The sequence below is a fragment of the Diabrotica undecimpunctata genome, chromosome 7 (genome assembly GCF_040954645.1).
Source record: "Diabrotica undecimpunctata isolate CICGRU chromosome 7, icDiaUnde3, whole genome shotgun sequence".
NCBI lineage: Eukaryota > Metazoa > Arthropoda > Insecta > Coleoptera > Chrysomelidae > Diabrotica > Diabrotica undecimpunctata.
In genome coordinates this window covers 119,578,984-119,593,332 of record NC_092809.1, presented here as the reverse complement: position 1 = coordinate 119,593,332, position 14,349 = coordinate 119,578,984, and the positions used below count along the sequence as shown (strand labels likewise).

General features: G+C 33.7%; 1 protein-coding gene across 3 annotated transcripts in view; it reads left to right on the top strand.

The window, feature by feature from the left end:
• Prps (phosphoribosyl pyrophosphate synthetase) overlaps positions 1–14,349 on the top strand; it is a 47,671-nt gene that overhangs the window by 29,597 nt on the left and 3,725 nt on the right. For all 3 annotated transcript variants that reach the window (XM_072538071.1, XM_072538072.1, XM_072538073.1), the window contains one exon: positions 13,072–13,368. In XM_072538071.1, coding sequence (XP_072394172.1) covers positions 13,072–13,368 — 297 coding nt within the window. The remainder of the gene's footprint in view (positions 1–13,071; positions 13,369–14,349) is intronic.

Sequence of the window (14,349 nt, the reverse complement as noted above, 5' to 3'; positions counted from 1 at the left end):
AGACTACTGGACATCCATGTCCCATTATATGAATTGTGCGAAAACAATGACGAGAAAATGAATTTTATTAGAAATTTTACTTAGTTTCAACAACAAACGCTTTTAGGAATTTTTTTTGTAGTAGTATTTTGAAGGCAAAACCACTCAATATGTATGCAACAAAACACAGAACCGCGTTGTACAAAAACACCTATTTCTAGAAAATTTGCGGTTTTATAATCGAATTGTTGGTTGCATAACATAACGAAATGTTCAGTAATACGGTTATATTTGATTAGTAAATTTAGGGCACAAATAGGCGCCACTAGAACTTTTTTAAATTTCGTGGGACATACAGGTCCCCACAGTACCGAAAGGGTTAATTTCATAAGCACAGAAAGATCAGAATTTGATCAATCAGATGGTACATCACATCTCAGAATTTGATCCAAAATATGGCTATTTTGCCTACAAGACCGAGGCCACGAAGTAAGTCAACTGTGAAATTGGTTTACAAGTTAGACCAATAATTTCTTAATGACTCGTTGAAAATAATTTCCGGATTGGAAATCGAAACTTCAAAATAAATGTAAAATCTAATTCTCATTACAATCAATAGTGGTTTATTCCCGTATAAAATAATATTTAACTTCAACATTTGTGTATTTTAACTGTTGAAATATTGATTTCTGGTGCACTGATTCATTACAGTGAAATAGGAAATCATTAAAACATATTCTCCGTTATAATAGAGCGATTTTTTTTTCATATTTACACTTCATATCATGGATTTTCATATAATCATGTTTACTAGTCATTTAGATGAAATAGATTACAGGCTTACTAAGCAAAACAAGCGTTAAAGTATCAAAAGTCATTGTTTAATAAATTAAACGACAATGCATCTGTCTGTTAGTATTTAACCAAAATTACCAAAAGTAATGTTTTTGAGTAATGTTTTTGCTATTATCTAAAACATTTTCACGATACAACCCTTGAACATAATGGCTTCGTAACTGACCCAGTTCAAACAATACTTGTTTTTAGCTCTCCTGGAGTTATGTTTAGTTGTAATTATTTGTTTTCGGTAGTTTTATGTCTATTTAGGATTTACTTGTTACAGTTTTGTTCATATTTGTGTTGAGCTTTTTAGTTAACATATTTCTGTTAATTTTTCAGTTACCATGAATTAAAAATTGCTTACTGTTTACCAAAAGAGATGGAAAAATACATACCTAAACTAAATTTCAATAAGCTATGCAGGTGACATAAACATTAACAAACAGGTGTAGGCCTCTAACAGGACCGCACTTAGAATTATCTTTTCGTTTGACCAGAAGTATTATCTTGTAAAATACGAAATTTATATTTTAATTTTGCAAACATGCAAAAACAAATAACCTGATTGTTTTAGTTAATATTTTACAATAGGAACCGTTATACAAAGTCTATATACAAGGTGTTTTCAAAAAATATAAGTATTATTTTTAATTTTTGTTATAGTTGTTTGTACGATTCCAAAAAGTTAAATATTGCAAAACGGTTAGTTTTTTGGAATAAAAATACAAAGTGATTGATAATCCGTTTGAGTTCGCCCTAAATATACTGCAGAGATCGAGATTTTGTTACTTTAAACATTATTCTGATGAACTGGATAATATTCACTGTCATCAATGTTTATAACAAGTGGTTCAAAATGTGTTTCACTTATATTTTCCAGCCGCCAAATTTCCTTTTCTACCTTTTCTTGAATCATGGAAAATGCAGTTCTTCCAAATTTCTGGTGCAATTGATGAAATTGAATTATAAAATAGATTTATGGAATCTGAAAATTTAAAGGTGGTGTTTTTTCCTGCAGTATCATTTTTAATATTCGCCCAGATGAGTTCTATGGGGTTTAACTCACAGTGATACTGAGAAAGTCTCAATACCAATTTATTCTGGGTGTTTGCCATTTCACCAATTACGTAGTATTTATCATAAAAATTCGTATGTTTTTTACGATTCAAAGAAACTGTACTTTAACAAATGTTAAAATTTTATATTTTTGGAACGGATCTAATTCTGGATATCGCTAATTCTGGATGCACTTGTTGCTATTTTCTCTATTTTGATATCTGGATTGATTTGATTGTTTTTGATTGTCTTTGATTGTCTCTGGATCTGAATCTGACCATCTCTTCATGGTAATCACCAGACTTATTCAAGAAACCCATTCTCGTTGCTAATTTGACAAATAATAAGTCTTTTACTAAAAATTTAAAGTATTTGTAAGTTTTGGAAGTTGAAATATATAGAATGTAATAAATTACTTAGATTTGTTAATGCCGTTGTCAATCCATCCAGAAAAAAGCTTTAGATGATTTGACTGTAGTTTCTACCCATATTTTAGATTTTGTATGCCCAACGTTCAACCATGTCTTATCCAGATAATAAATTTTGCGGTTCTCTTCTCTAAAAAAGTCCTTATCTATTGAAGATATTCTCGTCGCCACAACGCAATATGTCGTCTCTGTCTAATAAAAGCGCGTTTATTCCCCTGCCTTGATATTGAAAATAAATTTTTTTAGTATTCAATAAAATATGGTTTTCATCAAATTTAGCTAATCAGGATCATCGTTCACCTCAGCTAAAACCGTATCAACGATGTGTATTTCAAAATTTCCTTAATCACCGTAAATACACTTCGATCACAAACTCCAACTTTATTCGCCAATTATTTTACAGTATCTCCAACCACTAATCTGGGACTTTCTATTGTTTCATATTTAAATGCATTTAACATTATTTCTTTCACTTCAGCGCTAAGAGGACTTCTTGTAGTTCGTTTTCGAGAAGATCCGTGTATTTTCAATTAATTCATCAACAACAGTAATCATGTATACAGTCTACAGTCGTTATACAGATAAAAATAAATACTTCGGTAGTGTTGAAACGCACAAAAAATAATTATTATTAGTAGTTCAATATTAACAGCATAAACGTAAATTGTCTTTAACCAACAAAACGACAAAAACATTACTAAATCGTGATTACTATCAAATCGATTCAAAAGACAACACTTCAATACCGAAATATTAAATCAGGTTCGAACCTGTATTAGTTGCCGACGACGTCGACTAGCAGTTTTTCCGTCATAATAGAGATGGTTATTTCATTTAGTTTTTGAATTATCTCGTACAATCGTTACTTGCATAGTCCTTTAAATTATTCATTAATTTAATTAATATGATTATTTCACTATGTATTCATTGATTCAAGTTTGTTTAGCAGTAAATGGTTGACTTCAATTAGTATCGACTATAAACATCCTGGGTTAACCGATAATGGTATAAAAGACCCGGTTTCAGGTAACAATGGTTTACCTGAGGTACAAGGTCTTAACAATGGGCAAAATCAGATAAATTTAATAATATTCACGACCGCACTAATTGAAGTCAACCATTTTCTGCTAAACGAACTTTACAATAATTTATATACTATTCAATAAAAACTAATAATCGAGAAACAGAAAAATTGGCAAATCAAGAAAAACTGCCTAGCTTTAATTTATTTCAAATCTTATTTTTACCATTGGAAGGAATGTGGATATCAAAATAAGTGTACAAGTTGATTTCATATTTTTATTGATATTTTAAACAAAAATCGGTAGAAACTTAGCAAAATATATTGGAAAATGAACATTATATAATATCCTCGTAGAAATAAAAAAAATTCCATGATGTCTATTCGCCACCCCTGCTATTATCATCGCTAAATAGTTCTACGACTGGAGTAGGGTCCTTGTTTTCCTAGGATTCTGGTTCTAGATTTAAGATAAAATTCTTTACTAAGAAGATTCTCGAGATATTTAGTTAACTCCATTAGATCGCGAAAGTTTGGTTGACTTATTCTATTTTTCGCTTTATTTGGTATCAGAGTTATTTGTTTTGGTGTTGATTTTCCAGTAATGGTGTGGAACGTCCATGGGCCGTAATAACTTTGACGTATTAAAACTTGTCCAGGATACTTCTCAGATATTCGGTACATTCTTGCTGGTTTAGCGATGACCGTTGACTAAGATGGGACAAGTGTCGCTTTTACAAAAAACCGTATGGACATCTGTTGTTTTTCTAAAACTATCCGAATTTTCTATGTAGTTTACTCCGGACATCTAGGATTTTTTACACAACTGAATGTGTCTTCTTCTTCGCGCGACTAGGATTACTCCTGTTTGTCTGCTTCTTATTCTGTTTCAGTCGTTGTTGACTGTACATTATCTTTCCACCTTTTTGGCGGCCTTCCAACGGGTCTTCTGCTATACGGCTTGTTGTTTTTACAGATGTTCGCTAATCTATCTGGGCCCATTCGGTTTACATGTTCGTTCCAGTTTTTTTTTCTTTTTTTTATCCACCTGTTAATATTTTGAATTTTGCATTATTCGCGTACACTTCTGTTGGTTTGTCTGTCTCTTAATGAAATGCCCGCTATTGATCTTAATACTTTCATTTCGATATTGTGGATTTGTAGTTTCGTCTTTCTTGCATCGGTCCTTGTCTCCGCTGCATATGTTAGGATTGGTCTTACTGTTGTTTTGTATACTTTCATTTTGCTTTCCGTGGTCACATATTTTTTTCTCCATATGGTTTCTCGGAGGCAACCACTTACTCTTGCCGCTTTTGATGCTTGCCTTGTGGTCTCTGTTCTTATATTGCTGTCACTAGTGATCTCTACTCCTAGTTAATTGAATTTAATTACTTGTTCTACAATTTTGCCGTCTATTTCTAGTTTGCATCTACGCGGCTCTTTACTGATCACTATACATTTAGTTTTTTCTACTGATATTCTCATATTAAGTTTGTTTGCTGTGATATTGAAGGGGTGGAGCTGCCTTTGTAGGTTATCTTCGTTATCAGCAATTAGTACTGCATCATCGGCGTAGCATAGTATCGTGATTTTATGCACTCCCATGTGGTATCCGTGTCGTTTTCTTACTTCGTGAATTATTTGATTCATCACCATATTGAATAACAATGGGCTGAGCGAGTCTCCTTGGCGGATTCCTCCTTTTAGTTCTATGCATTCTGTTTCCCCTGTTGGCATTATAACTCTGGTCTTGTTGTTCTTGTTAATTTCATTATATATATATTTAGGGATTCTACAGTATTCACTGCCTTCCCTCGCTCAACCGTTTCCATCTCTCTCTGTTGTTCCATTCTCCATCGTTTAGTCCTCTCTTACTCATGGCGTCGTCTACTTCGTTCCTCCAGGATTTTCGGGGTCGTCCTCTTTTCCTCCTTCCTATGGGCCTCCATTCGGTTATTCTCTTTATCCATCTGCTGTCGCTAGTTCTTCTTACATGTCCATACCACTTAATTTCATTAATTGTCCTTAGTATCTGATGGTCTATTTGTTCAGCTTGTAATAAATTTAAGATGTCATTTCGCTTCACCCTGTCAAAAGCACTTTTTAAATCTACAAAGCACATATATGCTGGTTTTCCATATTCAATAGACTTCTCTATTATTTGTCTGATAATAAAAATTGCGTCTATTGTGCTGCGGTTCTTCCGGAAGCCTTGTTGTTCATCTGCCATGTTCGCTTTTTCCTCGATTTTATCTTTTATGACTGCCGTTAACAATTTTAATGTACTATTCATCAGACTAATGCCTCTATAATTTTCAGGATTTCTCAAGTCTCCCTTTTTAAGTATCGGTAGCAGGAGACTTTCCTTCCATTCCGCTGGTACTACTCCGGTATTTATTATATCGACGAATAATTTTAGGAGCCATTTGCGTAGTGTTGTTCCTCCATATTTTAGCAGATCATTGTTTATCTTATCAGGACCAGGTGCTTTTCTGTTTTTTAATTTGTTTATTCGTTCTTGTAGCTCTTCTTCTGATATTAGTACTCTATCGTGAGTTTCGTTAATGATTATTTCTCTGTTCTCTTCTTCTCCTTCTCCATATAATTTCGTGAAATGCTCAGTCCATTGTTCCTCCGTAATGTTACCTATGCGTACAAATTCATTCATTTCTGTTTTTTGTCTCCTTATCATCTTCCACACCTTTTTCTGGGATCCATAGAGGTCGTATTCCATATCTTTGGTAAATTTCTCCCAGTGTTCTTTTTTGATGTTATCTATTTCTTGGTTTACTCTATTCCTGATTCTCACGTAGTCTTCTCGTGCCTCCGGTGTCTTCACTCCTTTGTATGTTAGGAAAGCTTGTTTCTTTTCAACTGAATGTGTGAGATCTATAAAGAAACTACTATTCTATGCGAACAACATGTAAAGTCAAATTTGTAAAAAATGGATATGTGTTGTTTTTCAAATAAACGCTTCAATTAATAGTGATCTTAATAATATACTGTTACTATAGGAACGAGTAGATACATTTCGAACATCTTTAACAATTAAAATACAATTTTATCGTTTTTTATACGCCCTGCATCGCTTATTGAAATTTATAAGTGAAACAACTTTAAATTTACAATGTACTAAATAGCTAATTTGAATAATTGATCTATTATAGCTGACTTAGATATTGATCTTGACCCTTTTATTTTGATTATAAAGAAATTTGGTAATTAGAGTTTAGTTTCTTCCGTATTTATTATTAGTATCGTTGCTATACGATATTTTTAAAAATGTTTTTTGTTTGCATGTTAATTAGGCAATAGTTTTATTACACCACATACTTCAAGAATTTATTTTTAACAAATAATACGTAAGAGTCTCGCAATCATTATCTGAAGTCAGAGGCCAAATTTCGTTAAGTGTTAAAGTATTACGAGCATTGTGTTTCATATTGATACGTGGGTAAACAAGATAATATGGGTAATGTTTTTAGTGACATATTTTTGTAACTTTCCTTGACGTAGCAACACTTCCAGAGCAATAATATCAACGTTAACCTTTGTGTCTATACCCAGGTACCTGGGTATCCTTGGTAATTGTTTTATCTGAATCATTGACGATAGTATAAATTATGAAGCTCTGTCTAGTTTTTTTTTATAATAAAAGTGATATGGAAACGTAAATAAAAGTTACATTTTAAACACATTGTCCACACTTACTTATATTTACTAAGTGTTCGTTACATAGTGGACGATTACAAACATTACATGATTTTCGTGTCTTTCTTAGCCGCTTTTTCGCTAAAGACATACAAATGTAGCAGTTTCCAACAATTTTGAGGCGTCCAGTGGAATCTCGAAGTGGTAATGACTCTGCAGTATTACTTGAATGTGTAGGTAGAGGTTTTCCTAACATACACTCAATTCCTGACCTTGATGAAAAATTTCGGTATACATTTGGTACTTTAGATCTAGCAGAAATTGCAGGCATCACTAGTTGTTTCCCTAAGTCTTGTAGAAAAATTCTACGCTTACTGGTTTCAGTAGAACTCTGTGGATTATTCTCTGTATAAATTATATAGGTTGCTAGGCAAGCTACGTCTAGGATATTGTAAAAGAAGGCTACTGGCCAACGCAAAGTTCTGCGTTTAGTGGAATAATGAGAAACCATTTTGTCCATGTTCTCTACGCCTCCTTTAGTTGTAATTTAGAACTGAATTATTTCAGGTTTATTTTTTGGGTCACTTACATTATCGTATTCATGCATTTTTGACAGCAAGATAACGCTTTTTTTCTTTTTTGGTACATATGAACAAATAGTAACACGATCTGCACTGAATCCGTGTAATGACGATTCAGGCTCACGCTCTGGCGAAGGCAGCATTTCTTGTGGAATATATGGTTTGTTTCTTTTCAAAGTACCAACTAATGATAAATTCCAAGACAACAGGAGACGGGCTAGTGGAAGAGTTGTGAAAAAATTATCCATTGTTATGTTTCGTCCAGAATTTTTGTATCGGTAACACAAATCTTTTACTACGCGTTCACCTTGATTTCACGTCCAGTCGAATTTTTTCCAGTATAAATTTGTCCAGTAAGTGGATACGAATTATTGGCGTCACAAACCCACCAAACCTTGATGCCATACTTGGCAGGTTTTGCTGGCATATATTGCGTGAAACGTGTCCTACCTCTAAAAGGAAATAACTGTTCATCCACAGTAAGAGAATCCGACGGTACATAGTTACGAAGTAAATTATCATTGAGAAGATGGAATATATCTGTAATAGCTGCAGCTTTATCATTTTGCAAACGTTCTGCACGTGTTTTGTCATTGTCAAACCGTAAGAATCTGCTGATGCTCCAAAAGCGATTTATGCCAATACTTGCTCGGTACAAAGGATGAGAGTCTGTTTTTCATAAATCTTTCGAGTGCTCTGAATTTTAATGCCGTACTCCTGCTGTAATAAGAATACCTAAGTATGCATCAAATTCTTCTGTTGTGAGTGACTTTCAAACATTTCGAGGTTTGTTGGGGTTTTCAACATTATACTTTTCACAAATGCTATTAGCTTTTCGATTGGTTTTGCGTATAATTATGTCACACATTACGTCACTGAAAACACATTTGAATGTATCTCTAATCGAAAGAGTTTTAGTAGAACGTACTGGGCCCGTTTTTTCACCCAAAAGGTTACGTTTCAGTGTTCTACTTGCAGTAAACGGTTTTCGTTGTTAAATCGTTTTATCTTTTGCAACCAGAACATCACTTTGGGAAGAACTTTCTTGAAAATCGTCAAAATCTTCATTACTACTATCGTCGCCATCGGTATCGATTTCAATCTTATTATTGATATCAGTAAAAACGTCCTCTACGTCAGAAGTTTCATCTCCATCCGGTTTGCTTTGCGAAACATAGTCCTCATCTGATTCCTGGTTTTCGATATTTTTGTCTACTTCCTCATCTATATCGTCTATAAATTGTTGCAAGTACTTCTGTTGCTTTTCATACGTCATTCTAAAATTGAATGATCTATGTATAAAACATTGTAAAAATAAACAGTAATAACTTACCTTCTAAATTCGCTAGCACTCACTTCTCTTCTTGCCATTATTACAAGTAATTACAACATAAAACATGCATATAGTCACAAAAATATTAATTTGTAAGCACAGTTAAATAAACACTGATAGCAAACAAAGAAAAATCCCAATTGTCTGTTATTTTCGGAATGTACAAGCGAAGTTTACCGAAACAATGCCGGGTACCTGGGTAGCACGGGTATAGACTCCCGTATCAGGTACTTGGGTATTGACATAACGGTTAATCCTCAACTGGGTTAACTTTAACGAAAGTACAAGCTGAATATAGGCGCAAATGTCAACCATGGATCAAAATATTTCGGTTTGGCGGTGTTGGAATGTTTTTATAATGCAATGTTGTATGCTTCAAATATAAAGAGAGAAGTACATTTTGATTATATTATTTTATGAATTCTGCAAGCTTAGATATTATCTAAAACAATAACGAGTAAATATTTGTCTCTTTCGAGATTAATTGCAAACATCTGTTGCAATGTGGCCATTGGTGATTTGACTATTGTCAAATTACCCGATAATCTATCAATGCGCAATTGCCAAAAAAAATTTCTAACAATTAACTACAATTAATCTCAAAAGAAACAAATATTTACTCGTTGTTGTTTTATATAAATTAAAAGTTGCAGAATTCATAACATAATATAATCAAAATGTACTTTTCTAAAGCTTTCTCTCGTTATATTAAAGGCATACAACATATACATTATAAAAACATGCCAACACTACCAAACCTAAATATTTTCTTCCATGATTGACATTTGCGGCTATATTCTGCTTGTACTTTCGTTAAAGTTAACCCTTAACTGGTCCGCCACGAAACTATAACGTAAATAGTCCAACTGGACTAACAGTCGACTTGTTTTTTACAGACTAGAAAATGGCAACGAAATGTAAAGTTTATAACAAAAATGTTTTAACTGAAATAGTTATTAAAAATGTTTTATAAGAAGAAGTAAACAAAACAATTTTAGGAAAGAATAAACCAAAAAAGTAACTGATCTAAATGAAAAAAGGTTTTGAAAATGTTTGCCTGTGGCATGGCTAAGTTAAATATTATGTGATATGGGATTGTCATAAAATGTGTCATTTTCATTGAACGGCCACTATGGAATTTCCATTGTTAGAGCCCAATTTTCAAAACCTATAGCATGAAATTTCGGTTTTGAGTTTTGGAAAGAACTGTGAAGCATTTGAAATATACATAAAAAACGCTGAATTTAATCTTTCACATTACAAATGATTTAAAATGTTTAAAACGTCTTCTTTTCAATTACTCAAGTACGTTTTTCGAAATTATACAGCTTCGGCTATAAACTCCACCTAATACCGTCTCTGTGGAGACATTTCCAGTGACGTGCGATCGTTTGTAAGGTAAAAGTTTAAATTCTGCGTTTTTTATACAAATTTCAAATGTCTCATATTTGTTACCAAAACTCAAAAACGAAATTTCATGTTCTAGGTTTTGAAGATTAGGCTCTAACAATGGAAATTTCACTACGACCGGTAAATGAAAATGATAAATTTTATTATTGATCTCATGAGAATCATAAAAAATTGGCAAAAATCGCACTTTTTTTTACATATTTATTACGGCTGCCGCCGCTTCTCTGTCCCCAATTTCCATCTTTTTCTGTCATATGCAGTTGCCTCTTCCAAGTCTCTTGTCGCCATTGCTTCATCAATATCGTTGCCCCAACTTCTTCGTGGTCGTCCTCTCTTTCTTCTTTCAAGAGACATCCATTCCAGTACTCTTCTAGGCCATCTGTACTCTGGCATTCTTTTAATATGTCCGAACCAGATTAATTGTTTTCTTTCTATGTCATCATTGATATTTCGTTTCTTATTTGTTCGTTTCGAACTCTCTCCAGTTTCGGTCTACCGCAGCTTCGTCTCAGATAATCCATTTCTGTCGTCATAAGTTTGTTTCTATTAGCTTTGGTGACGTCCCATACTTCCAAACCATAAAGTGTAATACTTTGGACTATACTACCGTAAATGTGTTTTTTGGTTTCTCGTCGAATTGTTTTTTGCCAGAGAAGAGAGTTTAAGGCACGGATCGCTGCTCTGTTCTTGTTTATTCTTTCCCTGATTCATCTGCGCTATTTCCCTTCTTGTTGACAAGGACCCCCAAATATTTGCAGGATTGCACGCCTTTGATTTTGTCGTCTTCCAATACTAGGTCACATTTCATGTGACCTAGTCATGTTCCCACTGAGAGATATTCACATTTTGTCATATTCATATTTAGACCTGCCACCTCATATTCTTCTTGCAGTTTTCTTACCATATAGCTAAGATCGTAGCTGTCTTCGGCAATTACTACCTGGTCATCTGCAAAGAAAAGTGTATATAGCGTGTTTTCTTCCACCGTTATTCCCATGTTTCTAAATTTTTTTACCCATTTCACTAAGGATCTGTCCTAATAGATTTTAAATAAGGTGGGTGACAGACAGCAGCCTTGTCTTAGTCCCTTTTTTGTTTGAAAGGGAGAGGTGATTTCTTGTCCCATTTTAATTCTTGCAAAGATTTGTTCGTATTGTAAGTATTTTTGAGTGGCGTTAATAAGAATTGGTTTATTTTCAAGTTACCCATTTCTATCCATAGTTGGGAGATCGGTACACTGTCATATGCTTTTTCCAAATCTATTAAAGCTATATGGGTTTCTCTATTTCTCTGCACTCGTTTTCCATTGCAACTTTTAATGTGAAAATATTATCCATAGTGGAGCGTCAGGCCCTAAATCCCGCTTGTTCTTCGGGTTGTTTGTCTTTAATATCATTTTCTATCAGGTTTCGTAGTACTTTTGAGTATAGTCGGCCTATAGTTGCAATCACTGCGATCCCTCTATAGTTTTTAGGATCCATCTTTGTGCCTTTCTTGTGTATTGGAGAGATATACGATTGTCTCCATTCTTCTGGAACTTCTTCTCCGTTTAAGCATCTTTCGAATAATTTTCGGATCATTTCAAACAGTTTTGATGATCCTTACCTAATCAACTCTGGATGTATCCGCCTGGGCCTGGAGATTTTTTTAATTTCATTCCCTTAACTGCTTCTTTCACTTGTTCTATTGATATTTCGATTCTTCCTTCTACTTCCACTTGTTCATTTGTCTGTTTAAACCTTTCTCTTCTCTCTGTTAATAAGTTCTCAAAATGCTCTACCCATGTGTTCTCTGGTATTCTATTTATTATCACTTGGTTTTTTGTCGTTGTTCTCATCATTTTTATAGCTCTCCAGGCTTCAGTGCTCTTTGTCCCTCCTATATGGTTGTCTAGGTATTGGCATTTTTGTTCCCATGCACTATTTTTCTTTTTAACCACTTCTCGTTTGACTTCTTTATTCAAGTTTTTATATTGTTGTTTTGTATGTTCGTCTCCCTGTTGTAATAACTTTAGATATACTTCCTTCTTTCTTTTTATCTTTTCTTCCACCTCTTTATCCCACCAATATGGTTTATCTACTCTCCGTACCTGTGGCCCTAAGGCTTCTAGCGCTGCGTCTTTCATGCAGTTTTTTATATGTTCGTATTCATCCGTCGTTGATCTGTGTGATTCCTGTAGTTTTTGTGTTAGTCTCTGTATACACTAGACACTGTATACACCGCAATTTAAATAACATTGTCATTGATACATTTACATACTGATTATTGTATTACATACATCCAAAAATTGTTTTTAAAAAATATAAAAATAGAAAACGCAGATGATCCAATACTAAAAAGATACTTATCAAAACCGTTCATATTAGAGAACATTGAATATAGACTGAATCATTCTATAAAAAACTAAATTTTTTGCATTTTATTCATCTTATTGCATGTGCTTGTCATCAACTTGTATGTTACTTTTATGTCGTTCATTATTATAAGTATGTTCGTCTCAAAACTTGTGACTAATTATTTAGTAGACTTTATTCATATATCAATAAAAACTTAAATATATAACATATATAATATGACTTTTGAATAAGCATTTAAAATATGTTAAGTGCTACGCGAAAATCGTTTAGTTAAAAAAAATAACAAAGGGGTACAAAATCATTTGTGTTGTCAGTCTCCATATATAGAACACTAAATTTGTATACCATACAATAATAACAACTGTGTTTGCTAACAATTAAATAAGTTATTAATGATTGGTTTGTGTTTTTATAGAGCAGGGCACCAATTTCCGCCAAGCTCGTCGCAAATATGCTGTCGGTTGCGGGAGCCGACCATATAATCACCATGGATCTCCACGCATCCCAAATTCAAGGCTTTTTTGACATTCCAGTAGATAATTTGTATGCCGAGCCCGCTGTGTTGAAATGGATCAAAGAAAACATAGCAGAATGGCGAAACAGTATAATAGTATCTCCTGATGCAGGAGGAGCTAAGAGAGTGACTTCGATCGCTGACAGGCTTAATGTTGAGTTCGCTCTTATCCACAAAGAGAGGAGGAAGGCTAATGAGGTAAGGACAATACATTTATTTAAGTCATAAAAATAATAGTTTTATTTATAAACATAATGTTGCCCATATGCAGAATATGGAGCTCTTAAAAACTTTGGTCAGTAATGACCTTCGGTGCGGAAACACTGTCCTAAAAAAAATAGTGCTTCAAAACTAAGAATAGCACAAAAAAAGATGGAGCATTCAATGATGAAATAAAAGACAAGATTACAAACGAAGGCTTACGAAACAGAACCAGAGTTACAGATGTGGAGGGAGTTTGCACATTGAAATGGATATGGGCTGGCTACGTAACAAGGATGAAGGATGGAAGGTGGACAAGCAAGTTAATCGAATGTAGACCAAGAACAAATAAACGAAACAGAGGAAGACCACTTACACGATGGCAAGATGATCTGCGAAAGATGACGAAAAATTGGATCGTGCACTCTGGATACAAACGGGGGAGGAGTATTTCCTACAGTGGGCTTAAAAAAGGCTGATGATGATAATGATGATTTATAAACATTGGACTATTCCGTTTTTGCTGGAGTCTAATTTTCAGTTTCATAAAAGTTTTCTCAGTTTGTTTTCTGTCAATTGCGTTAATTCGTTTGATGTTTTTTGTGGCTTCGGATTATTGTATCTATTTAGCCACGAGAAATTAAGAAAACCCTGTATTGTTTGCTACAATATTATCACTACAAAAGCGATATTATTGACGAAAATAAAAAGTTCAGTACTAGAGTGCTAGAAAATTGACTGACTAGTACAAGAAGTACAAGTTAATGAAATTATAAAAAATAAATCCGAATTAAAGAAGCTTCTGGAAAAAAATTCAGATCCAAACCCTCGATGCTTTAAAGAATCTCATATCAACAGACTTGGATGACAACTGAGATTATCACATCATAGCTGAGGAAATTTGACGAAAAAGTGGGGAAGCAAAATAAAAGTCTTATTAGTTCTGGGTAATGCCACATCCCATCCGAAATTGAAATT